At 53.6% G+C, this 27766-nt stretch overlaps 6 protein-coding genes across 6 annotated transcripts; 5 read left to right on the top strand and 1 right to left on the bottom strand.

The window, feature by feature from the left end:
* Positions 1-25: 25 nt before the first annotated feature.
* KRP23_4805 (Thyroid adenoma-associated protein-like protein) lies at positions 26-6244 on the top strand (the record flags this gene model as incomplete). The annotated part of the gene is made up of 1 exon (XM_067889807.1): positions 26-6244. The coding sequence occupies one exon, from the start codon at positions 26-28 to the stop codon at positions 6242-6244; it is 6219 nt and encodes a 2072-aa protein (XP_067746407.1).
* Positions 6245-6454: 210 nt separating this feature from the next.
* On the top strand, positions 6455-7264 carry KRP23_4806 (Serine 3-dehydrogenase; the record flags this gene model as incomplete). The annotated part of the gene is made up of 1 exon (XM_067889808.1): positions 6455-7264. One exon carries the CDS (start codon positions 6455-6457, stop codon positions 7262-7264), a length of 810 nt encoding a protein of 269 aa, XP_067746408.1.
* Positions 7265-8876: 1612 nt separating this feature from the next.
* Positions 8877-9626, top strand: KRP23_4807 (putative sterigmatocystin biosynthesis peroxidase stcC; the record flags this gene model as incomplete). The annotated part of the gene is made up of 1 exon (XM_067889809.1): positions 8877-9626. One exon carries the CDS (start codon positions 8877-8879, stop codon positions 9624-9626), a length of 750 nt encoding a protein of 249 aa, XP_067746409.1.
* A 165-nt stretch (positions 9627-9791) lies between these two features.
* Positions 9792-10152, bottom strand: KRP23_4808 (uncharacterized protein; the record flags this gene model as incomplete). Its single annotated transcript, XM_067889811.1, has 3 exons — positions 9792-9827; positions 9908-9957; positions 10032-10152. 3 exons carry the CDS (start codon positions 10150-10152, stop codon positions 9792-9794), a joined length of 207 nt encoding a protein of 68 aa, XP_067746410.1.
* An 8419-nt stretch (positions 10153-18571) lies between these two features.
* On the top strand, positions 18572-19450 carry KRP23_4809 (uncharacterized protein; the record flags this gene model as incomplete). The annotated part of the gene is made up of 1 exon (XM_067889812.1): positions 18572-19450. One exon carries the CDS (start codon positions 18572-18574, stop codon positions 19448-19450), a length of 879 nt encoding a protein of 292 aa, XP_067746411.1.
* A 2442-nt stretch (positions 19451-21892) lies between these two features.
* Positions 21893-22771, top strand: KRP23_4810 (uncharacterized protein; the record flags this gene model as incomplete). Its single annotated transcript, XM_067889813.1, has 1 exon — positions 21893-22771. One exon carries the CDS (start codon positions 21893-21895, stop codon positions 22769-22771), a length of 879 nt encoding a protein of 292 aa, XP_067746412.1.
* Positions 22772-27766: the final 4995 nt, after the last annotated feature.

Here is a 27766-nt window from a genome sequence, read left to right on the forward strand (position 1 = left end):
CACCGCTGAGCCATTCCGTATTTTGATGGTGCGCAAGAAGAGGAAGGGTGTGGTCAAGGAGGCGCAGGCCGAGGGCGGCGCGGCGGCCCCCGAGGGCGTGGACCTGCGCCGCGTGCTGCAGACGGTCCCCGTGGACGCGGATCTGCCTGCCGCACTGGGCGGTGGCAGCCTGGCGCAGTGGTACGAGGCGCTGTGCGACGCGCAGGGCAACATCTACGACCAACTTAAGCGACTGCAGCTCTTCCGGTCCAAGTGCAAGTTGCTGGAATCAGACGGGAACCAGGAACTAAAATTAGCCATTTGGCACCTGGTGTTCCGTCTCAGCGTGGCGCTGGACGCGCAGCCGCTGCGCAAGAACCTGGGGCTGATCCTGGACGTGCTGGCGAAGCAGGAGGTTACAGGCTCAGAGCTGCAGGTCGCAGCGGCGGAGGAACTCAAGACGTTCCTGACGACGCTGTGGACGGAGACGGAGGATCCGACGCCTGAGAGCCGCGTGCAGATGCTGGACCGGATGCTGCACCTGGTGGAGTTTCCTTTTCTGGCCCGAGTTCTCGTGGAGAATCCAGTGGGAAAGGAACAGAACGGAGCAGCCCAGCACCTGCTACAGTTCGTAACGAGCTGTGCCGATCAGTTGGAGACGCTGGGAGCCCCCATTGTCGAGTATCAGAACCGGGGTGAGGAAGACGAGCAGGATGTGGAGACGTTGGAAGCTGCTGCGTCCACGAACGTGGTGCTCCTGGTTTCGGAGCGCTGCGGCCATGCGCTGAAAAGCGTGATTGTGTTGGCCACGATGAAGGACGTTCTTGACAGACGCTTGGAGCAGTGCCGTGGAGAGAGCCTGGATAAGCTGACAGAGGCGTTCCTTCGTATTGTGAAGCACTGTGTGCTGCTGTTGCAGACGAATGTGGTGCACAAGGACCTGCTCACTCAGGCAGGACTGGCTTACTGCTTGCTACTTCGTTTGTTGCTGCAGGTGTCGAGCAGGGGTTCGGGTGATTCGAACACGGCTACGAAGCTGCTGTTGCAGACGGCTTATCCAGAACTAAACATTGTTAGCCCTGATGCATGTGTCAACGTGCAGCTTCGGGTGCATGTCGAAAAGGACGTGGAAAGCTTTGGTGATCTGTCGAGGCTTGCGGTGTGCCGGGGTCTGCTGAACAGCCTCATGAATGATGAACTTGCTCTCCCAGCTGCAAGTCTTGGGCTTGACGAAGACCAGAAGACCGAGCAAAGCGCGCTGGATGCAATCTTTACCGGCGTTCAGCAATTCTGTGATCAGGAGTCGTACAATACGCGCTTGTATGCGTTCCAGGTTCTGGAGGCATTTCTTCGCCGTGCGGTGCCTATTCTGCAGAAACAAAAACAGGAAATCACCTCCGGTGGAGGTGATCACCCTGCTGTATTGGCGATGGAAACGCTTACGATCCTGACGACTGCCGTATTGCTGAACTGGGAGCACCCGTCTAAGAAGGTGAACCAGTTCATGGCTGCTGTCTTCGCACACATTGTGAACTATTTCGTCCTTTCCGGTGGATTCCAAAAGTGGAGTGATGCAATCATGCCTCGATTGGTGGAGCTTCCGCCTACCAGTAGGGCTAAGTATGGTTCCTTGACGCTGTTGGTTCGCGAAGCCGGAGCCAAGCCTGTGCTACAGGCGAGTCCAGCATTGCTAACATCGTTGCTCTCGGCGGTGGGTCAAAAGGACTACGCTGCACCTGCAGCAGCTAACTTGTTTGCGCAGATTCTCGATGACCTTAGCCAGGGAGACGGCAAGAAAAATGGCGTGAAAAACAGTCCAAAGGCGAAGGCTGACAACGAGTCCGTTTCTGCGTGGCGTCAACTCTGGCTACCGGATGTGGTTAAGGTGCTTCTGTCGCGTGACGCGAATCTTCGTTCACGCGTGGCCATGTATGTGATCCCGCTTCTTTTGAAGAAGGACCCGGATTGTGTGCCAGTCTTGATCAAGCATCTCCAAGAGGAAGCTACGAAAGAGCAAGTTGATGGAGAGGCTGCTAATATTGCGCTGTGGGCAGAGCTCGAAGTACTCAAGTTTGCCCGCAAGAAAATGGCACCAGAGAAATTGGTTGGTGTGTCGATGGGTGAAATTGAGCGTGGCCTTCGCCACGCTAATGGAGAAACACGGGGCACAGCCTTTGATGCGTTGTGTGCGTCGCTGAAGTCGACCAGCATGCCTACGGACGATGAATTGCGGCTCGTGAAGTACTATTTGGTGGTGAATGGCAAGGAAATTGGCCCTGCTGGTCGTATGAACACCTTGATCGGACTCAAGACTGTGCTAATTCGCATTAAGGAGACTCTTCGCCTCGCGAGCAAAAACCAGGCAAAACGGGATCCCTCAGTCCGCGATGAATGCGCCGCTGCTGTATCATTTAAGCACTGGGTCGAGTTATTTATTGTCGCCTCTGTGTACCCCGGTGCGCTCCCGCAGCGTTTAACATTGGGCCTGGAGGTTCTTCTTCTTTATGTCCAGCTGTTTGGTCTTGGAAATGACGAAATTCATGCTGTAAAAGCCCCTCGTAGCCTCTTGCTCACGGGGCAGATGGTCACGACTCTCCTCAACATGCTAATTAGCGCGTGGGATTCAATTCGGTCATTGACCTTCACAATATTGGACTTGTATCCGGACGAGCTTCCAGGCTACTCAACGCGCGAAGAGCTTCGCACTCTCGTAGATTGGGCTGTGGGGCTTTGTGGTAGCCCTCGTCAGCGCGAAAGTGACGCTGGTGCGATGTTTATCCGGTTGTTGTTTCAGAAATGCAGCGTGGCTATTCAACGATATGACTTGTCGTTTCAGCGCACTCCAGAACTCCCAAGCGATGATGCTGAAGATATCACCACCAATGCCGATGTGGCTTTCGTATTGCAGCTAGCGCAAGTGATTCTGTCACGCATTGGAGCTCTAAGCCCAGCTGAAATCCGTCGGGGCGAGTCCCCACTCGTGCATGGCTTCTTGCTGTCGCTGCATTACGTGCTTGAAAACGTGGATTTTGAAAAACTTCCTACCAGTGAGACTGCAGAGTGGCCGCGTGCAATCACGCAGGTGTTCTCAGCTATTCACCAATCTATGCGTGCGTCGCTTGCTGTGGTCGGCGATGCGACCTCCGGTGTCGGAGACGAAGAGCTGTCAGCTTCATTCGCTGGTGTTGTGGGCGAGGTAAGTGCGGTGGCTAAAACTTCGAGCGCAGCGCTGCGAGTAGACTGTCGCGGTCACTTGATCGTTGAGAACGGCGATGGTGGTGGTGAGGAAGAGAATGGAAATGCTGAGCAGCGTGCTGTTGTGGGCAGTTGGCTTGCAGCCCGAGAGTGCGGTGCCATTCTCGAACTGCTCATGCGCCGTGTACCGCTTCCGAGCTCGAACCCGAGACCGGGTGCCATCTCCTACTTCACGGTTGAAATGGCGCAACGGGGTGGAGAAACACTGCTTAACTCACTGTTTGAGCTCAAGCACAAGGGTGCCGTTGCGATGGCATACCAGGCATTTGAGGGTGTCTGCCGTGCATTCCTTGCCCATGGTGAGCAAAACGCAGTGCTCGGTGGTTTGCCAGCGCGATGGGCTGATCGCCTTCTAGAGCGGTTGGAGCGCTCAGAGCAGCACTTCATTTTGCGTCGCAGCTCAGGTTTTGCGTTCAGCTTTGTGGCAATTCTTCGTGCTGAGCCGCGGAATTCTGCTGCTGTGATTCTACCGAAGGTGATGTCGACATTGCTGCGTCTTGCAGGCGAGGACACTGATGCTGCCGAGAAGCGTGATACGCACCAGGAACACCATTCGCTGTGGCGTGCTCGTGTCCACGCACTGAACATTTTGAAACTTATTTGCCAGGACGGAGTCCTTGCAGAGGATGTAGCCTGCTACGTCGTGGATATGTTTGAACTTGCCGTGCGAGGATTTGACTGCGGATCGTGGGCTGTACGCAACTCTTCCATGATGCTTTTCGCTGCGGCTACCCAGCGTGCGATTGGGGACAAGCGCATTGCAGACGGCGGAACTCGCCAGCAGGTTGCCAGCGACGACGTGTTTTCTCGTTTCCAGCAACTCCGTGGCTTCCTTGCTCGTGAGTTGTCAAAGTTGTTGGCCACGGACAGCAAGTCTAGTGGGGCATTGGGCGGAGCCGCACCACCCGGCTTATACCCGTTGCTACTGTTCCTAAGTCGTCTTCGTCCTGGAGACGAGGATGATCAACGTGTAGCAGAGGCATCAGCCTCACCGTGTGAAGACGGAAGTGGGTTGGCGAGCTTCGTCCCGCTTGTAGTAAAGTGTGCCTCGCAGCCTACAATGGCCATCCGACACATGGCTGCTAAGGTTGTGGCAGCCATCGTGAGTGATGCTGATGCTGCATCCGTGTTATCCACTCTGTGCGATAAGCTTCCTCATGGCATCCGAAACGCTAAGGAGCATGCGGATGTGAAGGGATTCTCCCACAACTACGTTCATGGAGTGCTAACTCAGATCCGCCACCTGACGACTAAGTACTTGTTCGTTGGAGACGACCAGAGAAAAGCTACGCCTATCTTGAAAGATTCTCAAGCTGAATTCTTCGACATTGTGGTCACCAAGCTCCTCCCGTCGACTATGTGGTTATGGGCAGGACAGGATGCAGCATCAATCAATGCTGTCATCCGGGCGGAACTAGTGGCGACTATGGACGTGATCCTTCAATTCTACGCTTCAGATGCTCCGGTCGCGCTCTCGACACTGAAGTCAGACTCGACGAGAGATGCGTTTGTACAATTGGCTGGACAGATTCAAACCGAAGTTGAGCAGCAGCTCCAGCAGCGATGCGATTCTGACCGCAATGCGGCAGTGCTTTTGTCTTCCAGACCGGGCATGTACGTACTAGATCGCGCATTGGTGTCGATTTGGTTCAGCTTGTGGGCTGTTCGTGCTGGTGGCCAGCAGCTCGACTTGCTCATACAGAAGATGTTGGTAAGCAACGTGCTCCAAATTCGCAAGAAGGCTGTCAAGCAGTTTTCGAACAAGTTGGCCATTGCAGATTTGGACCCCGATGCTGTTGCTGAGCTGCAAGCGCTTTTGATCGACCAGTTCTTGGTGGAGACCCACCCGAAGGTGCGCGCCCGAGAGCTGCAGCTACTCGTACGATGCCAGCTTCATCTGCCTATTGCCGACACGCAGACTCAAAGACCCCAGCTGCAAGCACAATTAACGCGCACTCTGAGCGTCTCGGCCGATACGCAAGTTCTAGCGCCGGCGTTGGAGCTGCTTGCTCTAATGGCATACCAGCAGCAGAGTACTTCTAGCGCCGATGCTGCTTTGTACCAGATTCTGTGCCAAGAGATCGAGGAGCGGTCTGACGAGAACCAGCCGTTAATCCTTCGCCAAGCTGCCGCCTCTGCGCTTCATCACAGCGGGCTTCTACTTTTGCACACTACGCAGGGAGCTGACGCTACGAGTGTTGATCTTGCACTGGCTGGCTGGCTGAGCGCGCTGCGTCTCCTTCAAGATGACGACGTGCGCGTGAGATCTTCTGGTCGGCATGCTGTACAAAAGGCGCTTGGAACGACAGCTTCCTCCCCGGGAGATTCGGTATCGGACGCAACGGTGCTACCACTAGCGGTGGAATACATCACAGCCTCCTTTGCGCGTACTGGGCACGGCGCTGCACATCTGTCGAAGGTGCTTTTTGAACTGGTCGATGCTCCGACCGTGCTTGCTGCGTACACGGGTGCTGCTGGAGCAAAGGCGCAGGATTGGGACGACCTGTGCCGCCGCATCTTCGAGTCCGAGAGCAGCAACTACTTCGCCGAGCGCGAAATCCTTGCACAAAACATCGTCTACTCGCTGCTTGCTCGTTCAACTGAAGATGGAGAATCGATGCGTCTACTGCGCATGCAGGTCTTGACGGCCGTGGCTGCCGCGCTAACCACTCTGAACCAGGAAGCACGTCGTGAGGCTGGCGGCCAGTGGCTGGGTGGTATCACCTACTACTCGGATGTTTTTGCTCCGCTGTTTGGCCTCCTCTCGGCGGGGGTTGCCGTTTTGACCTCGACCCCTCTCGCGGCTGAGCTTGAGCCTCTGGCACTGCAAGTCCGTGAGGTTGCCCAGGAAGCGTGCACTATCCACACCAACGATGGGGTCACGCACCCGCTTGTGTTCCGAGCGTTTGAACTGCTTGCCAGTAAGGACCAACAAACAGACGCTGAGCCTGTGAGAGAGCTGCTGTATTTGACGCCGTACTGGTCAGCCCTGACCGTGAAGGCGGAGTAGGTTTTAGATAGACAGACACCTACCCAATAGATTGTTGTTGGCAGCCCACAGCTGGTTGAGCGCGGCACCATAATCTGCATGTTGATGTCTTGGACCCTATAGCCTGGACACCGCAATCGCCCGGGCACCATCAGCACAGACACCTCCGCAGCAGACTTCCCAACCATTTCTGAATTTCCCAAGTTCATCTCGATTCAAGCTGCTTCGACGATGTCTCTCAAGGGGAAGATTGCTGTGATCACGGGCGCGTCGATGGGCATTGGCGCTGCGACTGCCCGCCGCTTTGCGCAGCAAGGAGCGAGCATGGCGTTGCTTGCGCGGTCCAAGGACAAGCTAGGCCAGCTCGCGGAGGAACTGCAGGGCGTGCCCGGCTGTGGACGTGTGGTGTACTTCTCGGTCGACGTGCGGGACAGCAAGGCGCTGGCTGCGGCCATGGCCGACAGTGTCAAGGAGCTGGGCGGACCCGTGGACGTGCTGATCAACAACGCCGGGCTTGCTCTCGGTGCGCCAGCCTGTTTCCATGATCAATCGATCGGCGACATTTCCATGATGGTGCAGACGAACATGAGCGGCGTTTTGTTCGCTGCCCACGCCGCACTCAACCAGGGCGGGATGGTCGCGCAGAAGCGAGGTGTGATCGTGAACGTGACGTCGGTGACGGGTCTGGAAGCGCCTCCATTCCCCGGTGAGGCTGTGTATCACATGGCCAAGGCGGCACAGGAGGGGTTCTCCAACTCGCTTCGCAACGAGTTGTGCGGCACAAACATCAAGGTCGTGGTTGTGCGTCCCGGCGTGGTGGCCACCAACTTCCATGAGCAGCGCGTTGGCTTCGACAAGACCATGTACTCGCAGTTCTTGGAGGGCTACGAGCCGCTGGTGTCTGACGATGTTGCGGACGCCATTTCATGGGTGCTGGAGAAACCGGAGCGAGTGATGGTCAAGGCACTCGACGTCGTGCCTACGGCGCAGCGCAGCCTCAGCGTCTTCGACCGCGAGTGGAATGTGCGCAACGCCAAGTAGACGCACTACAGCGGATGACAAGAAGGATACGGTATTCAGTAGGCTAACGAAAAATACACATTGCTTTTTTCCCCTTGTGAGTTGTGGTAGGCCTTTGTCACGCATCAGTGGTCATCATGACCCAAGATGACCACTGTGCAGATTCGAGACTTTCTAGAGGCCAAAGTAATCCCCAGACCCAGTCACCGACGGAGAAATCAGGGCCTAAATAAAAGGAGCGCACGGTGCACCTTACTGACCTCGAAAGCAAACAGTAACGAGCACGGTATTTGCTACTGTTTGCTTTCGAGGTCAGCTCATCGATTTGCTTTCTTGAAGACCGTTCTGTCTGCAAATCTCGCCGCGCCAATACACACAGTATTAGTCAGACGCTTCACGCGATCCGATCAAAGGTGTCTTTGGGACGACAACGTTGTACTGTACACAAATGTCCGAAATCTAGTCAGACCAATATCCGGACGGTCGAAAGCTGCAGTCAAAAAGCGGTGCACAGCATCACCAGAATATCGCCCTGACCAGGTTAACCATGGGTTGTGGTAGCTGCCAAGAATCTCACTAAGGATGTACTCCACACGACGTGCTGGAGTCTGCCACACAATAGGTGCTGGCGCAGACGCCAACGTTCTCGCTGGACTATCTCGACACGCGCGACTTGTTCGAGCACACTGCCTCGCTGGTTCACACGAACACGTACTTCGATGGTGAAGATCCTGCGTTCGTGAACGAAAGCAACGGTGTCATCGCTTGACGGAAATTGCCGCCCAACGACCCGGAGTGCACTTGCAGCACGACTCAGCTCGAAACAACCAACATCAAGGCCTCGATCGGCTTTGGTGGCAATGCGAACAAATCGGTGAGTGTGGACGTTGCCCGTACAATCGTGTTGGATATTGAAAGAGCACATTTCAGACGAATTCGCACGGTGGCCATCGCCATGTACGACGTCGCGGCCTGCTTGATGACGCCTTGTAGATTGCCAGCCCCATCCGCGACACGCTTGACATATAAACGCGGTGCACTGGAGGCAAATCTCGCACCGAGTGGACAGCGAACAAGAGTCGATGCTGTCCCCCACGCCAGCCGAGCCACAATTTCAATTTCCCACGTGAGAGTCTCAGACCGAGGCGCTACGTGCGCAGTCTGCTCGAGGTAACAGGGCGAAAGTCCCTTCCACCTCCCGAATTGCTCCTTGCAGTGCAAGGCTTGCACGCGTGGCACTCGACCAGGTGCGCAGATGACTTGACGTGCTGGAGCTTTGCAGTGCGTCAACTTGACATTCGTAGCGTGGGATTATCTGGTTGCGCAGTGATCGACCTGTGCACCACCTCAAACCTATTTACGGTCATAATCACCACTGTGCTTATCCGATTCAATATCTATTTAAATAGAACTTCCCTAAAGACTATTCCTTTGCTACCCCCTAGATAGTTGAAAATAGGTCCGACTCTTTTCTGAACATCATCCGGTTACCAGGAGCACAACGTTGTTGACGCCTCGAGTCGAGGCTGCACCATCAGAATCACGACAACGATCTCAACGATGGTGTCTCCAGCACCCAAACCTCTCATTTTCCAACTCACTTTGGCCTGAGCACCCTTCGTCCACATCCAGTATGGTGTCCTTCGTCAACATTGTCGCCGCTATCGCCGTGTCCTTCGCCAGCCAGAGCGAGGCAAGTCTCGACGTGAACCTCCTCCCGGAAGGAACGTACTTCAAGCCCTCGGGCCGCATCGTGTCGGGCGTTGTGGGCACCTCGACGCTCTTCCGCCGCTCCCCCTGCCCCGGACTCAACACCTTAGCCAACCACGGCTACCTGCCGCGTGATGGCCAAAACATCACCAAAGCCGTGCTGGGCCCCGCCGTCATGTCGGTCTACAACTTGGGCGAGGACGCCACCGCCACGCTGCTGGCGCTTGTTCCGGACACGTTCACGCTCGACTACCTCTCCACGCACAACGTGATCGAGCACGACGCGTCGCTCATCCACAACGATGAGTACTTTGGCGGTGACCCGGCTCAGGTGAACATCACGTTGGCCGAGCAGCTCCTCGAGCGCGGACTCACGAGCGGAACGCTGGGCGTCACGGAGATTGGTGCCGCTCGTAAGGCTCGCCTCGCGGACAGCCTCGCCATCAACCCGAACGTGACGTTCGGCACCACACAACAGACGCTCGCCTTCCTCGAGTCGTCCATTCTGCTGCTGGGCTTCGGCGCCAAGACCAACGAGAGTGTCTCGGTGGACGTCGCTCGCTCTTTCCTCGTCGATGAGAAGATCCCGGACGGATGGACTCGTGCAGCTAGCGCCATCAGCGCCACTGAGGCTCGTGCCACCGCCGCAAAGATCGCCGCTGCTTCGACCTAGGAGAACCTAGGAGATAAGTGAAGCTGTAGACAGTAGCTATAGGAACTCCAAATGAATTATTCATCACAACAACTCCAGTTGTACTAGCATTGCCGACAAGATACAATGAAGACTTGTTAGTTTGCTGTTGACGAACAAGCTGGAGTCAACTTATTTTACCGTAGTTCAAGTGCTGACATACGCTGCCTCTGCATGCCTCAGCTACAAGCCACACAAACAACCACTGCGGCCTGGGAATTTGTGTGGCGAAACCAAATCGCAGACTGAGATCGGTGGAGTACCTGGAGGTATTGCACGGCTTCAGCTTGGAAAATGTTTGTCCAGATGACCACTGCAGCAGCAGCAAGCGTGCAAAAGGTTAGTATCTCCGTCGACCCCTCCTTTGATTTGGTACTTTGAACGCACCGAAGAGCGCAAGAAGTCCGACGTGTTTCGTGTGGAAGTATTCTTTGGTCTCCTTCTCCAGCTCGGCGCCTTCTTCATCAAGTAGCTTGGTGTGCGCGTTTGACACCGACTTCAAGTCCATTCAGTCGTACGACACTGAGCTCAAGAGAAATCGACTTCTCGGTCCTCTGCTTCCTGGAGTTGGAGGAGGATGCCCGCCAAGACGACATTAATCAAACCCAGGCAAGAGACGATATTTGTCAATATCTCGGACCAGTCCGTCAAAACCATTCGCGTGTCATGCTCGCCCGATGCAATCATCGGCCAATTATTGAGGAGGCATTCGCCACTTCGTGGACAGATCAACGACTTGTGTTCGGCGGTTCGCGTATAAGCGGCAATCAAAAGCTTTCATCCTGTGGTATCAAGCACGGAGACACCATTTGCATGGCCTTGGAGCAAGTTGGTGGAGGTAGGTATGCTTTTGCCAACGTCTCGGACGACTCGGCATTGGAGGGGCTCGAGTTTTCCAAGACGGCCCCTGACTGGCGCGGGTGTGACACCGGACTCAACCTCGAAGGACGATGCGAGATGCCAAGCTGTGCTGCATTTAGAAAAATGATTATTTGGCCCAAACAGTTCGAGTCGTTCAACATCGTCAAGGACGGCAGCAGCCCATGCCCCAGGTGCTGGTCCAAGGTGAAGCCCCTCACGTGTGAGTTTTATGACTGTGCCTGTAAGTTCGAAGGCGTGAAGGCAGATGGTGGCGTCCCCGTCAGCTCACCCTGGTGAGATGCGAGCGGGGAGAAGTATCATCGCTTTGACGCGGATGAAAAGTATGGGTCTGTGGAATGGGAAAGTCTGCTGGTTGTTGTCATGGAGCAGGGCATGTCGACTGCAGCTCGGCTAACGGAAGACAAGAAACCCAAGAGGGAGAAGGAGATCGAGCTCTGCACTATCTGCTGGTCCAAAATGCTTCCGAAATCGAGAACTACAACTCAATGTGGTCACCATTTTCACCGTGGTTGCCTTGGCAAGTGGAACAAGTGGTGCAAAAAGAGGTATGTTTTCTGGACGCATTGACGCGTGGAAAACGGGTTTTCCAGCGAGAGAAATTGGTGGTCGTGAGGCAATAAGTGTAGGATAGCCATTGTTCAATTTGCCGCGTAAATCCAACCTTCCAACGGCTTCGCTATCCATCTCGACTCTCCCATGACGAGCACGACACGTAGACGCAGTCCCTGGCTCCACGCTCCGGTCTTCGTGCGCCATGAGGCCCAGGTCAAGTCGTCGAGATCTTGGGACGCGACCTGATGGTTCAACCAGGGAACGGCACCCCCATCCGATGCCGCGCGACAAACGCGCACAAAATCGACCCGACCATCGCCCTCCTGTTCGGCCAAAGCCGACTATCCCCGACGCTGACGCCAGCTGCGGTCCGGGAGGGACACGCCACGGTTCTTTCCCGCCTTCTTGGGGACCAGCATTCCCCGGGTGCGCGTCCGACCCGCGACATCGCTAAGCTACTTGCGGGCCTCGTGGAGGATGACAGCCTTCCCGACGGGACTGCTCAGTGTGCGTGGGTCTCGCCAGCCGACGGACAACGGCACCTCTTCAGCCTTCAGCATGCCGTCGACTATGTCTTCGTGCACGAGAACTCTGCCCGGCGCATTAGCAAGACTGTTCGCGAAAGTGTCGGGGAGACGTTTTTCTCCCCGCCGAGGCGCACGGCGGTTTCCACGCCGCCTCTTGCGCATGTCCCTACGACTGTAACTCAGTGCAGCCAGGACCAACCAGACTCTCTTTTCGACGACGACAGCGAGGCCGATGCCTCTGAGCCTGTTGGCTCACGCTCACGCCTTACGGCAACCGGCGGAGACCGCCAACGACTCGTTCTTGAGGAGCTGGCAGCTTTTCCTGACGTGCTGGAGAGGTATCTAGCGGCCCGCCGAGCACGACCAACCTAGAACGCTGAAAGGGATCTGGCGGCGCAGTCACGACACCGGGCCCCAAGCTCGAGCGAAGATAACGTTTTGCATGATGTCGGGCCCAGGCCCAAGCGCCAGCGTTGCATCAGCGACGACGGCCTCGATGAGGACTCGCTCTACCACCGGTCCAAGCTACTATTTCGACCAACACCCTCGCAACGACAAGTACACGACCTTACCCACGCGCCTCGTACTCCAGGTACGTCTGCGCATGAATTTGTTACGAGTTTGCTGGCCCACAACGCGGTGACGTTTGCCCCCCACCCGGCGACGCTAACCCGATTGTACGACTTCGCGTTCGGGGTGCATGGGTTGTCAATTTTGCACTTGAATCACCTCGAGCCCTTCGCTCGTGTGGGCTGGGTGCTGGCGTCTAAGGAGAAAGGCACCAAGATCAACATGCAAAACTTCTCCTCCGCTGTGGAACTCCCCACGGTCGCGGCAACAGAGTCACTCGCCCAGATCAAGGCAGCGCTGGACAGTCTGAAGACATATTGTGACGTATTCTGCTCATTGTCAACATGCCGCGTCCTTCAGGCGCTCCTGCAGGTCGTCCAGGAGACAGCGGGTCTCGAGTTATGGGAAGCAACCGACCTCAAGTACCTGATTTACTGGATCGACACGGCTCTGGAGCGGTACCGATCCGCCGTGGCGGACGACGCTCGTACCGGCCAGAATACAGCATGCAATTTCACGCCACGGTGACGCCTGCTGACCCCGAGCTTCAGTGATTTACCCAGCTTGTTACGGCGAAGAAGGTCCAGCTCCTGCTGCACGGCGCAGGGCGCGAGCTCCCCAGGTCGCACGAGCGGAATGAGAGCGGCTGGAACGGTAGGTCGAAGTACGGCACTTTCTCGCGTGGGCAGCGAGGTATGGGAGCTGGCTGGGACCCGCAGCAACGCCAGCAGCAGTTTGCCTCTGCCTCGTCGTCGAAGGTGCCGCCGCACATTCGGGCTCTCATCCCACGGGTCCATGGACGCTCGATCTGCATGAAGTTCCTATCGGTGGCTGGGTGCCCAGGGGATGCAGCCAACCCTGAGGAGTGCGTGTTTTTCAATTCACGGTGTCACGTCGTACCGACATCACCACTACCAGACCCTCTTGCTGACTACATTGACGCCGAGTTCAAGGGCTTGCGCAAAGGGGTACGTCGTGAATGAAGGCGAGATTTGCCCACGAGAGAACCGCGTACGCTATATACTCCTCGATGGGCAGCCGTCCAAGCCGCCCTGCTTCGCGACTTGGCTCGACACTCTCGCATCACGAACCGGCGGCTCGACCAGGTGCTCGCACAGTTTGGACTGACACGCCCGTCCGACCGACGCCAATCCCTGCAATATACGCTGTCTGAGCTTGTCCGCCGGAGCAAGATGTCGCTTCCTCATTTAGTTCGCCTCGTCCGTGGCGAAACTACCGCAGATCCCCGGCCGAACAAGGCTCTGAATCCCAGAACGTATCGAGCGCTGCTGCAAGGCTACGAGCATCAATCGCTAATTATCCGCATCGCACGTGAAGGCTTCCGCGCCAAGTGGGTGCAACCACGTGGGTCATCGCGGCCTTTTCATCCTAATCACCGCTCGGCTACGGCCCACGCTGCGTCGGTGACCTCATCCATCTTGGAAGGGGAAGCATCCGGAACGTATCTCTTGGTTGATGAACGCATACTAACGCTTTGGTCCGTGTGGGTAAGCCCCTTTGGCGCAGTGCTCAAGACCGACGGTGGGATCCGCCTTATTCACGATTTGTCATTTCCCATGGGTGATTCTGTCAACGACCACACCATCCAGACGTCCCTACCGATTGCCCACTACGAGTCCGTGATCGCGCTTGCCCGGCGCATTGAGCTGCTCCACCTTATCTACCCGAACAGACGGATATTGATGCTGAAGGGTGACGTGAAGGGGGCTTTTCGTCATATGCGCCAACACGCGGACGATGTGGTCTGGATGGGCGGGCGAGTTCCCGAGCTCAAGGCCGGCGTAATCGACCTGACAGCCCCGTTTGGTTGGACATGTTCCCCGGCAATCTATGGTGTGTTCGGACGCGCGATTTCGACCATCGTTAGACGGGAATCTCCGGCGTCGATGGCGCCCGATGTCTCCGACGTGTCACCGTTCTTCGCATACGAGTGGGTGGATGACCACGTCTTAGTCGAGCCCGACCTCGGGGCACGCTGTTCCATCGCAGAGGACACGCTCTGTTTGGCAATGCTGGCCGTCTTAGGGCCTCTAGCGATCAACGAGGTCAAGTTCTCGGCGTGGGGAACGCAGATGCGGACACTGGGTCTGGATTGGGACTGCACGGCTCGAACGGTGTCCATCCCAGCAGACAAGATCGCCAAGGCCTTCATTCGCGTTGAGGCCGCATCGACTTCATCACGCGTGTCATCGGTCGAACTGCAGAGGCTACTTGGTAACCTACGCCACGTAGCATCCTGCCTGCGCGCCGCTAAGCCATTCTACCAGCGCTTGCACGCTGTGGCCGCGTCGGTGCCCCGGTACGGCTCCGCTGCTATTACGATGTGGGCCCGCGATGATCTCCATTGGTTCTCAACAATTCTCCGCCATGGGCATCTCTCCGGAGTTCCTACGTATTTATTTGGCTCGTTGCCACAGCCCGACGTGCATCTGTACATGGACGCCAGTGATGACGGGCTCTGTGTACTGGACCCCGCCGAGAAGCGATACATCATTGTCACCTTCGACGATGACGAGCGTGCCGAACCTCGTTTCGACATTAACGTCCGGGAACAGCTTGCAGTCGCACTCGCTTGCCTGATTTTTGGTCAATCATGGCACACCGCATATGCGCCACTGTGGCCGCACGTAAGATGCTGGAGCGACAACCAGACCACGGTCTCCAGGACCAACAAACTTTCCGCACGGCACGAATTTGCCCAGGAACTCAACCGTGCGGTCGGCCTTTCTGAAGCCATTTGGCGCTTGCGGGTATCGACTGCCCACCTTCCGGGCACGTGGAACGTCATCGCCGACGCTGGCAGCAGACTCCAGTCCGCGTCTCACCGATCCCGCTTTACTAATGCCGTTGCTTCGTGGACGCAGGTTCCGGTGCCGGGTCATCTGCGGCGGATCTACGCAACATTCTCGTCAACTTACAGGCCGCTTCACTGGCCCCAAGCTCGCGACGACTGTACGACCGCACCTGGCAGCAATGGTGCCGGTGGCGTGCCCAGCACAGTGAACCAGACCGACTACCCCGCGACCTGGACGCGCAGTCCCTCCAACTTGCGCTATTCGCCATATCCTGCTGGCTCGGCGACGCCACCTCCGTCTCCAACTCGCCGGCCACCGTATTGTCCAAGTGTAGCCACGTCTCATGGCATCATCAGGTCCGATTCGGACACCCGGTCGGGCTCACCGACACCCACCGCCTTGCTCTGTTCGGGATGCGGAGGCTGTCGCGGCCTCCGACCCGCCGAGCCCCAGTCACCGTCGCGCATCTCCGCGAGATCCACCGCAGCCTCAACTTCAGCCGGCCCTACGACCGCGTTCTGTGGGGGGCTGCGGTCTTGGGCTACTTCTTCCTTTTGAGAAGATCAGAGTACTTCGCGTCAAGCGGCAAGAGCGCATGGTTCATTATACAGAGGCGAGACATTCAGCTCACGAGTGAAAATGGACGCAAACCCACGGATTTCAGAACAGCAACCCATGTCACGATCCGGTTCAGAGGAAGCAAGACGGACAAAGTCGGCGAAGCTACCACCAGAACACTGGCGAAGACGTCATTACCATGGCTGTGCCCGGTGAGAGCGGCGCGTGCGCTTTTGCGTGAGAACAAGGATGCGGCGGACGTCACACCACTATGCTGGGTGAACGGTGCAGTGCTACCGGCGAAAGCGCTCGAGAAGATCATCAAGACGGCGGCCACGAGATGCGGCGAGGACAGCAGCAAATTCGGTACTCACTCGTTCCGAGGTGGCGGTGCGACAGCACTTTTCCAAGCTGGCTGTGAAGACTCAACAATCAAGCTCCAAGGCCGCTGGAGGAGTGACTGCTACCAACGATACATTCACATGGAGGTTGCCTCGAGAGAGAAGCTCGCGGACATGATGGTGATGAGGTCGTCGGGGCTAAAGAGCGTTCGCCATCCTCAGGCTGCGCCATTGGGGGGCTAGCCACTGCTCTCCGCAGTGGCCGTCGGCGATAATACACTCTTCCCGCTCTGACGAGCGTGGCCCCCACACCTGACAAGATCACTATGAGCTACGATGGAAAGACCCAAGTATTGATATGAAGCAACATTACACCCGATCATGCATAGCAATTCAAGAATGAAAATAAAATAAATCCACGAATACTGCTCCCGCTCTACTGCTAGAATAGTGCTGGAAGTTCTTTCCTTCAACTTGTCGATGGCGCTTACATTGCTCTGCGGCACACGGTGCAGCTCGGCAAGCTGGCGTGACTATTACACCATTGCGTCCTTGCGGGGAGAAACACTCAATGACGATGGCTTTACCGCACATTGATCCATTCGCAATGATATTGAGGTGCCGGTTTGCAAATGCTGATGCAGTTTTTGTCGTGTCGACCAGGGTGACGTCAACATTCACTGGGCGTGACTTGCGGTTGCCGCCCGCAGAGGACGCGTTGACGACAGAGGACTGGTACTGATTTAACAGGAAGGCAAAATATGTTGGAAACTCCAAGGCCTTCTCAAGCACGCAGTTTTGCTAGAGGTTCAAGTGCTCCGATCAATCGCAGAACTCGCCCATACTCGCTGATTGGAGCCCCTCAAATGTCTACACTCTGCAAGTTTTTATTTCAGGCAGTTAAAGCCGATTGCAAGTGCTATTGCTGAGTAATGAAGACGCAAATCGTATCACTGTAGTAGCTCAAATCGTTGCTATAATATATGCTGTCCATAGGTCATAGCGGTTCTGTTTGGTACTTGCGCACCAGATTGGAAGCTGGGGGTTCTCACTGCGGTGGAAGTGAACCAGCAGCAGTTCCTTTCCGCTCAAATTGCATGGTCCACGTACTCCTTTCCCTTTTCTAGGAAGCTCGTGTTAGAAGATCACGACCGCGCCAGCCGTCTGCATTGAAAATGGAACGTATTATTCTCTATTTATTAAAGAATAGACAGCGCATTATGTTGTGTTTGCGCGGCGGGCCAATAACTGTACATACCAGCAGAGAGGCATTCGCTCGGAGTCGTCAATAATCTAGAAACGATGAAGATAACCTCTCCTCTCCTCGAGTAGTTGTAACACCGTGATTTTGGATCTACTTGGCTCCCACAGAGTTGCGCGACAAGCATACAAATGAGGCTCCGAGCGTAACACTGCTGGTCTGTGAAGGGTGCATGCGCATGTGAGAGCTGTTAGTGACGAGCATTTTGATGTTGCACTGCACAAACTGAGAGAAGTTGTCGTGTGTCCACGGGGCCGGATCTACAGAGCAAAGTAGAAGGTCTGGATGTCCGGGAAACCACGTGTGCACAGCGTTATCGATAATCACCGAGGATGCTAATACCTCGGGATTTGAGATTTGCGTTGGCCTCCATTTCCTCGATCACTTCACTTTTGAAGAAATGCCGCTAGACTCTAACTTTTGTATTCTTATAGAGCGCTCTAACTTAGAGCACCCTAAACTTTGGACGCCTCAACCCTTCCCGCGCGCACACTGATCTTTAAACTGCAGGCGTTGTTTAGGCTTGGCCGAGCAAGATGCTTACACCCCTCCCATTTTCTTAGGTTGTAGGGATCACTGACACATTTCGAGTTCCCCTTTGGAACCCTCAGTGAGCCACGAGCGCGCTCACAGCGCTTGTGCTCGTTCTCGCGAGCCCAGCTCACTATAATAAGCTTCCCACGAGGTGAGCGGCTCAGCTCGTGGGAAGCTTGATTACGCTACGTTACTTCATGTATACGTACATGTTTCATGGTCCGTGTGCAGTCTAATAAGCTGGCACTTCTAACACAAAGTGTAAGGCCGCAAGACAAGATGGTATTGTCGCGACGCGAACGACGAGACAGCGAGCTCCGATCACGGATGTTATCATGCTGTTGGTAGAGTCATGCGATGCAAAGACAAACCCATGAGTCTTCCGCTATAACCGGCCAATTCTAAAGCGAAGTACACACTTGTTTGAGCACCGGTCAACTGGCACGCCAACTCTACAAACAAGCCCACGGGGACAACTTGGTAAATACAGGTACTCATGCTGTATAGATAGTCCCATGATCATGTCGTATTACATTTTCCTATCATATTCTCAGTAGGCAAGCACAATAAAAATAAAAGAAACCAGTATCCTTCACAGCCGATACTAGGGACATCGTCCTGGAGAAGCAGCAGCTACAGTACATGTTCCCTCATTGCTTTACGCCCCTACCTGGCAGGTACTCGATAAGGGTTTCAAGACAAGACAGATCCCACATCCGAGCACTAAAGCCCAGCACTCAGTGTTACTAGCTTTCATGATACAGCTGCGTGCTGTGCCAAATGGACAGGCTAGGCAACTGTCGACGACGTAAGACTCATCTTCCGTCATTTCTGGGTTTGCCTCGCCCTGAGCACTTTAGACCACTCTCTCCAGTACACACCTGCAATGGCCAAGCTCTTAACTCTCGCTGGGACTCTAGCACTCGCAGCCTTCGCAAGGTCAAGCAACGCCGCCGAAGACAGTTGCGTCCCGATTGACTTCACAACCGAAGACTCCGAGTTCGCTGATCTGAATGCTGCGCTCGGCCTCGTCGAGATTGCCAACATGGTGGGCTCACTGTTTGGGAATTACGACCCGCTCGTTCTCCGCAATGTTTCACTGGCCAACTTTAACTACAGCATTTTGGGCCAGAAGCTGACGATCACGCCGACTGTCGACACGGTCAAAATCACCGGCCTTACGAATGTTGTCCCACAACACGTCAACGTGACCTCGTCGAACAGTGTCGACTTTGCAGCCGAATCTGAAAGCCAAGTGTCGGTCGACGCTAACGTGAGTATCACCGTCGAGGAGTTAGGAGCGACTGCAAAGGCACACTTGGTTTTTGGCATGGTAAAGCCGTCGCTCTTGACCAACATTGAAGCGAATATGTACGCGTGTGCACCCGGCGTATCTTCGTCGCTGTGCTCAAACATGACGGTCGCCGGTCTCCAGCTCGAAGCAGTCAAAGCAGCCATATTTGGCAACTATGACAGCGTCGTGAAGGAGGTTCTCATGAAGTTCGAGGACGCGTCAGTGAAATCGTTCAAGCTCGACTTTGCGTCGGTCTCGAAATTCAAGATTGACTTCGACAGCTCCAACTTCGTGCTCTCTGCGATCACGAACCTGCTTTCGGGGTATTCAGCCGACGAGGTCAACCGGAAGGGCACTGTCTACAATACTGTGATCTCAACAATCAGTCGTCATGCTCCTGCGCTACTGAACAACGTGATTGCCTCCAAATTGAAGCCGTGGTTTGGTGCAACGTGTCTATCAGAAAACTAGACTACGGCGGTCTTTTAGTAGTTGCATGCTTGGTAGAAAATTCGGAATGAAAAAGGAGGCAAATCATTAATACCCGTCACAATGGGCTAACGTTGTGTTACAGGGTGCAGATGCCGCCAATCGCTTTTGGCTACCTGATGATGCGGTAACGATAGAATTTGTGGTCACAATTGGAGTATCAATCGAATCAAAATGGAGCAACCGAGATACACACGTCGAGCATGCGCGCTACTGTATGAACTCGTTGCAACAGATAAATGAAGAACTCCTCAAGGATAAACACTTCGCGTCATATTCACCACTTTAAACCAAAATTCAAGTTCGAGCCAAGAAGGAATTTACAAGCGGCACTTGATTGCTTTAGGAGAAGTCATGTACTACGTAGTAGTAGCTAATAGTTTTAGGCACTCGTTATATAGCCCGATTGGGTAACACGAGACTGTCCATTCATGCCCAACGAGGCCCGATCCTGGTGCCCGAATGTGCCCGACTAGGAAAGAGTCGGAGAAGCATCGCGCGAGGAGTCCTTCACTGTATACGTATAGCCGGACATTGGCTTGGAGCGTCGACTTGCATTTTTCAGCCAAGAATCGCCACTCCGATATACTAGGCTGCGGAAGACGTGGCGTTCTCTGATGCGGAAAACGAAATTATTAGGTTGTACTTAAATGCACATGCATAGGTATCGATAGCGTAAGTACTGCAGCTCCTTCTTACTCAACAAAATCAGTACCGCAACACGTCAGTATTATGAACGACATGTACCCAATTCAAACCATGTACAACCGAGTAAACCCGACCAGATCCAACTGAACCCAATCAGATCCGAGTAAGCCCGATTGAGCCCGAGCTAACCCGAGTAAGCCCAGTAACGACATTAAATGAGAATGTATATACCTGCGCGTTGCAGTCGTTGGCTCGGCTCTCCTGACGTGGACGTTTCGGGCTCGCCTTCGACTTGAACTTCCCGTAGTTAGTGCATACGAACGTCCTTGCGTACTGCTCCCACTCATCAGGAATTTTGGGCGCCTTTGACTTATTCCGGTCGATAATTCCGTTACGCTCTACCACAGTAGTATTTGTTCTTGCACGGAAGACCTACAAAATATTGATGATAAGACGGTGAAATAGCCCAGGTAATGCAGGAGACACAAACGAAGAGCTACCTGGAACGACTGCGCTTAGTACACGGCCAGATAGGCCTCGAAGGCCTCCCACGATGAGAACTGCACCTCTTGAGGCGGTGGAGCGTTCAAAATCCGCTCCTTGCCTTGATCACTGGTACTGATTGTTGGCTCAGCCGACTCGGCACCATTGAGACTCGGTGATGAGACATACGCAGCCATGGATGAGCTCTCGGACACGTCTGATACTTCCTCTCGCTGTCGTCGTCTTGGTCAACAGGAAGGGGGCGCTTCTGCGCACTGCCCATTTGGGTTCGCGGCGCCGGCGTCGTATTCCTTCCACCGGAGCCATCCGCTTGCTGAGTGAGGGGGGATTTGAGGTTATGATGTGGATGTATACACCTCGTATACGTTATACCTTGTACGGATATGCAAAATCAGCAGCAAAGAAAATAAGAAAGGGTTGGGTTCCAGGAGAGGAGTTCCAATCGGGCATTTTACTCACTCTCATAGTTTTAACGATCACAAATATGCAGAGCCATCACCCCATTAATTTCAATCCTAACTTCCAGATGCAGCACTTTGACTGAGTTATCAAATTCACTACAACAGACAGATTTTGCTCGAAGCAAGCGGTTGGATGAGAGCGCCCTAGTTGCCTTTCTCAAAATAATATTGGCTCTATAGACTAGCACATAATAGACCTCGCTTTGGATAGCACATATTTGAATTGGTTCTCAAGAAGTATCAGCGTCTTCTCGCAATCCAGTGTACAGCACTGGGATTTACTCCTAAGTACGTCATCGCATCAAAAAAATTGCACGACATGAATATTCTCGTTATACGATACCCAAAGACATGTCGTTATGGCAGATTGCTGCATCTAGACATCCACAGCAACATGCTTAACAACGCGTATGTGAAATCCAAGCTGATGATATAGTTGAATTTAATAATGACAAATGTAAGAGCGCCGATCAGCGTACAACAATATACCCTTACCACCTGCAGTGTTCTATTGCTTGAATCACCTGATCTCACAATGCGCCTTCGGTGCATTCGTCCATCGTACTCCATTACTCTATTATCCAGCGTTCAAATCCGACTACATGTACAACGCAACCCCATCGTAGATTTTTATCTCAAAACTATCGCGTTTTTGGATGACAAGCTGAATCGAGGTATCGAGTGGCTATAAGCTGCCGGCAGCGGAGCATGATGCTGATAATCCTCAGAATCCCCCTGCTAACGGCTCCAAGATCCACCCTCAGTTCGCGATTTACCCATTAAACTTCAAACCCTCGAATCAGGATCAAGAATGGGTCTGATCTACGTTGTCGTTCTAGCCCTCTTCGTTTCTATTGCGGGCCGTGGCGCTCTCGGTGATGTTGCCGACTATGAATCACTCTCCACCGCTGCTCAAACTGCAAAGTTTGACCCCCCGGGTGTGGCTCGTTCATTTGCTGACCATGATGACATGGCTAGCAAGAGATTGCTGAGGTCTACAGGTACAATTATTGACAAGGACGACAGTGTCGACAGCGAAGAGAGGGCGATCACCATTCCCGGCTTAGATCAGCTTAAATCACTGGTGAAGAAAGGATCATCGAAGGTTGACAAACTCATTGAGCTGCTGAAATACAAGTTTTGGCTTGGGATCGGGAAGACGGACAATGACATCAACAAACTCTGGGCAAAACAGGGCAAGAGCACGGGTGACATCTACAAGCTTTGGCTCAAGCTAGGAAAGACGGACGAAGATATTTTCAAGATGTTGCGGGCAGATGAAGTCTATAAAATCTGGGTTAGACAAGGAAAAAGCACGGATGATATCTACAGCCAGTTGCTCAAGTTCGGAAAGGGTGACGAGGACATTTACCGTTTATTGGTGAAACAAGGTGTGAGCACGAATGCGATCTTTACAACGTGGGAGAAGCAGGGGAAGAGCACGACCGACACCCTCCGAATTTGGCGTAGCCTCGGAAAGAAGGACGAGGATATCTACAAGATTTGGCTGCAGCAGGGGAAATCAGGTGATGAGATCAACAAGGCTTGGCTGTACGTATACAAGAGGCCGGATGATGTTTACCGCTTGCTAAAGATCCATCACGTGGATCCTCGAGACAGTGCCAACCTGAACCAGTACATCCAGTACAGAACTGCGTACAACGATATGCTTGGCATTTCGAATTTGTAGTTGACTTAATCGAGCTGGTCTGTATAAAATTAAATTTGATTTCACGCAATATTGCTGAGAGCGGCATGAAGTAAAGAAAGCGACTAAACTATCTTACCTATAATGCTATACTCGGGGCTCAATGAACAAGCAATTGAAGTCCAGATCATAACGGCTCCCAACATCTTGTGTTCTGCAAGTCTACGCCCGGGGCGTGTAAATTCCGTTTGGTTTATCTTAATTTTCGCCTATTATGCTCAACCTGTACCCGATCCGATTCATCGCGATTGCAGTGAGAGGGAGTTCAACCCAAAGGTTTAACGAGTTCAATCTGTCCGGCGAGCCATCTGACCAAACGCTTCACACTTGCGATTCTAAAGCTGAAATTGTACATGCACCTTGGACAGCGAAGCGCTCGCCAAGAGCCAAGGTTAAGCAATCTTTGTTCACCTACTTACCCTGACACGCAATAACAAATTAAAAACGAAAACAGGACTTCGTGCCTAATACTTGCGAGGGACCTGCGCCAGTACCTTCATCTTGTCGTTCTTGGAGTGAAGCCATTTCGTCAGCGAGCGTTTACACGGTTCTGCGGCAAATCGGGCAGCTCGGTTGCGTGCAGGCCTTCTTGCACCACGCGGCCCACTCGCCGAGGCAAATGCCGTGGAAATGGTGGCCGCAGTGGGTCTTTGAAATCGATCTTTTCCTGGGTGAGCCAAACGGAGACCAGCAGATAGCACACATGTCGTCCATGCTGACACCGACAGAGTCCGGTGGAAGAAGCAGCTTGGCAACCATCAATTCGTCTCTCGGTTTCACCACAATCAGCAGACTGGACCACTCAATGGAATTCTTGTTCTCATCAGCATCAAACCGATAGTACACGTATCCCTCGGCGTCTTGATATCGAGAGCAGACAGACATCTCATCGTCCGCCTTCACACCTTCAAAACGCCAGCAGCAATCGTACAAACCGCAGGTAACAGGCTTCATTCTCCAGCGACATAGCGGGCAATGGACGTTGTCATCCAGAATGAGATTAAACAACTCAAACTTCTTGCGGTGAATGGCCATGTGGCGGAACGCAGGACAGGCACGATTCTCGCATCGCCCTTCGATGTTGAGCCCTTTGCTGCAAACGCGCCACTCAGGAGCTCTGTCGGAGAAGTCAACCGCAGTTATGATCGAGCCATCAGACACGTCGGCGAAAGTTTGAGGTGTGGCGAAGCCTCCTGTGCTGCCACCCAGGATCCGTCCCATCGAGTGAAGGGTGTCTGCATTCCCAATGTTGTAGAACGAAAGCGTACAGTCATCTTGGAGTCGCTTGCCTGCAAACACAAGGCGTTGATCCTCAGGTGGTATGCCCTCTTTGTCTTCGATTCGGGCCTTAATGTAGGCCACCGTATCAGTCGACGTGCACTGAACTGCGGCAGTCCTCCCATAAAAAAAAGTCGACAAACACTGTCATATAAGTTCCTCGGATTCTCGACGTCGTCGCCACAAGGCGGGGGCTACTGCTCATCAATTCAGGAACGAGATACACCAAACGAGAACTGTTGCTCACTCGGACCCCGTGCAGCATGATACGGTTCACCCCCCCGCACTACACTCTTGTTGGGCGTCATTTCACGAATCTTCTTGTTGACAATCGTCTTGAGATCACCCACTCGCGTAATCGCCTCCTTCGGAAAATCAAAGCTGTGAACCTCCACCACACCTTTTAGGCCCTGCTCCTTTGCATCTCGCCACGGCACTGGAAGCACGAAAGCAGACATGACAGTGCTACCGGTAGCAGAGAGATGCTCAACTTAAAGCGGGGATTGGGAGGATGGAGAAAATTGGAGACTGGTCATCTAGACCGACCCACACTGATCGACTGTACAGTTAGAGCTCGTAACATTCTTGAGAAAGCATGAGCCCGTTGGTCTTTCGGCCGTTGTGTTGAACTTCGTAGACACCCTTTCTCGGCCACTGCTCAACTTCGTTTTTGACATCCCTCGCATCCAACACTGCACTCAGAATGTCGGGTAATTGTTGGGAAATTGTGCCGGGATTGTTTTTAGATGCGGCAAACGAAAAATAGCTATAGGCTGAGATCACACTAGCTCCAGCGCGGACCACACGCCAATAAGACAAGATGCCTGCGTCAACCACATCTTCATTGTCTTCTCGGTACGTGAACGCTGCTCACTGAGGTGACACCGCCACTGTATCTCACGTACTCGTAGCTCCTCCGACAAGAACTCATCAGAGAGCAGCAACGGCAGCCGCCGAAGCAGTGGTTCCAGAGGTGAGTCTTGTAGCATAACTGATCTGGATCATTTGTTCAGCTCACCAAATCGATTGGCTTGCTGTATCTGCAGATTCGAAGCTGCTTTTACGTGCTGCGAGCGACTTGGCCGAGGTAGCTGCAGCACATGCAGCTTATGCTACTATCTCTCTGACTTTGGCTCCATTGCTTTTTGTAGACTGCTTCGGTGGCGTCTTCAACCAGCTCATGGACGACTACTTCTCGCTCCAGCCGCAGCGAAAGGCGTTTAGGAGGCGCCACTGCTTCACTAGCAACTTCATGTAAGTAAGACTGTTGTCGTTGCAGTTCTCTTTCCAACTAACCTGCCAATTTCAATCCAGGCGCCTCGCTCCGTGACCTAGAACTCCGCAAAAGTCAGATTGAGCTTGAGCTAGCACGGGTGCAGCATGAGTTACAGCTACGCGAGTCACAGAGTGCGACGGCACGAAAGCATTAAACCATAACTGACCAAATTTGGTGGCGAAATCAAATAAACGAGAAATGCGCGGCTATTAGATGGTGGATCACAACCCGAGCATATCGAGAGCACAACGGGACCAAGCTATTCATCCGTCTTAGACGTTGTGTGTGCTGGGGGAATGTTGCCCAAAGTCACAGATTGGGTTTAAACTCCCCCACAGCTCTGACAAGGTCTTGCGGCGGCCTCTCCTTCTTCTGTATTCTGCAGCCTATGATGAAATCAATGTTTAACGATGAAGGGCTTAACGTATTGTGACGACATTTCTGGGAAATCAGACCTCGTCACGCCGTGGAGTCCAATTTCTTCTCTCATTCTCGAATTCAACGGCAATGTCAGCTTTAGTCTTCTGGAAAGATGAGCACGAGCTTGACAATGGACTGAAAGGCGTGATGGAGGTGCATCCATTTGATCTACCCGGACGGCAGTTTAGAGGGGCACAGGTGAGCGACCTCATCAGAGTATTGAACATGAAGATTCAGGCTCGGTCGTACGAAGAGGGCATCTACCGTGAAGTGGCGTCTTTTTTACTATACGGCAGACGCATCAACGTCCACCGATTCCTCGAGAGTATTATTGCTGGTTTACCAGGAAATAGCCCGCGGCTTGTTGCTACGATGAAAGCCCACGCTCCCAGTGCCGCCGAAGCGATGATTTGTGTCGAGACACTAACCGGCAAAGCGACTCGAATTCCCTGCACTTTGAGAGAAAGCGTTTTCTGTTTCAAGCTTTGCGTGCAAACCATCGTGGGAATTCGTCCAGAGGACCAGATTTTGATATTCAACGACGTGAGACTTGACAGCCGTCGTTCTCTGAGCTCCTATGGCATCCAAGATGAAAGTATTGTCAACTTGCTGTTGGGATTGAGCGGAGGCTTCTCTTTTTCCCGAAAGTTTGCGGATGTCTCCAACGATTCACTCTTAGTAACGACTGAGTTTGACCCGGACGCGCCAAATTGGCGAACAGCCTACAAAGGGCTTAACATTGAAGGGACATGCACAACTCCCTCGTGTGTTGCATTTGGCAAAGACGTCATCCACCCAAAGCACTTCAAGCTGTTCAACATATGTCTAGATGACACTGCAAAGTGTCCAATGTGTCGTGCTCAGGTGACCCCTTTGACATGTGGATTTTACGATTGCGTCTGGAAGTTTGAAGGCATGAAGGCAAGCGACAACTTGACTATTATTTCATCCTGGAGAGACGCAGTTGGCGAAAAGTACCACCGCTTTAATGCTGACGAGAAGAATGGTTGTAGCGAATGGGGAAGTCTCTTGATTGTGGCCAAGCCGAGAAACGAGTCGAACGAAGCCAAACTGACCGTATCTTCCAACTCGACTTGCGCTGGAAGAAACGACGTGTGCACTATTTGCTGGTCCAAGCTCGGCTCAGCTGTACGATACACCGTCGCATGCGGCCACGACTTTCACCGCTGTTGCTTCAAGAAGTGGACCACGTGGAGCAGCCGCCGCAGTTCCTTGTCGAGTTGCCCAGCATGCCACAGGCCCGTGCAAGCTCCCCCTAGCACCATCAAGTAGGCGATGACTTAGGTTGCCATGATGCAGTCCAACCACAACGGCGGGGACGAACGGCATTATTTCTCTTTATTTTACTGAACTATACATGATTTGACATTCAAGAGTTGAAGACTTCTCTGCAAACGTTTGACCACCTTTCCACAACGTATCTGGGACCAGGTCTGAAGCCACGATCGCAACTGTAAGGTCAATTTCAACATCTTTCCCTCTTGGCTCTTTGCGTTGGCGCCTCAGAGCAAACTCAACTTGAGCACGACGATTTATTCTCACCTCACTGATGTCGACTTCATTTCCGGTGCTGTGGAAGGGTAGTCGTGGGCGGGGACTGAAAGGACTGGTGGAGGTGCACGAGTCCGACCTACCTCAACATAATTTCCAAGACGCGAAGGTGAGCGATCTTGCCACAATTCTTACACCAAAAATCCGAGGCGCAACCGCAGGCAGTTCTCGTGAAGTCGGTTCGATCTTGCTCTACGGCACTCGCCTTGATGAGAATCGCCGTCTTGAAGCCATAATTCCAGATCTGGGATGCAGCAGCCCAAGGCTCCTCGCAATAACCCGCGTACGACCCACCGATAGCACCGATGTGTTCGTTGTTGTGGAGACTCTGACTGGCAAGAAGACTCGTGTTCCATGCGCCCTCACTGATACCGTCGCAAAGCTGAAGCTCCGCGTGCAAAATAGTGAAGGCCATCCTGCTAATCGACAAA

The sequence above is a fragment of the Phytophthora ramorum genome, assembly GCF_020800215.1.
Source record: "Phytophthora ramorum isolate Pr-102 chromosome Unknown Phyram_PR-102_s0004, whole genome shotgun sequence".
In the NCBI taxonomy this organism is placed as follows: domain Eukaryota; phylum Oomycota; class Peronosporomycetes; order Peronosporales; family Peronosporaceae; genus Phytophthora; species Phytophthora ramorum.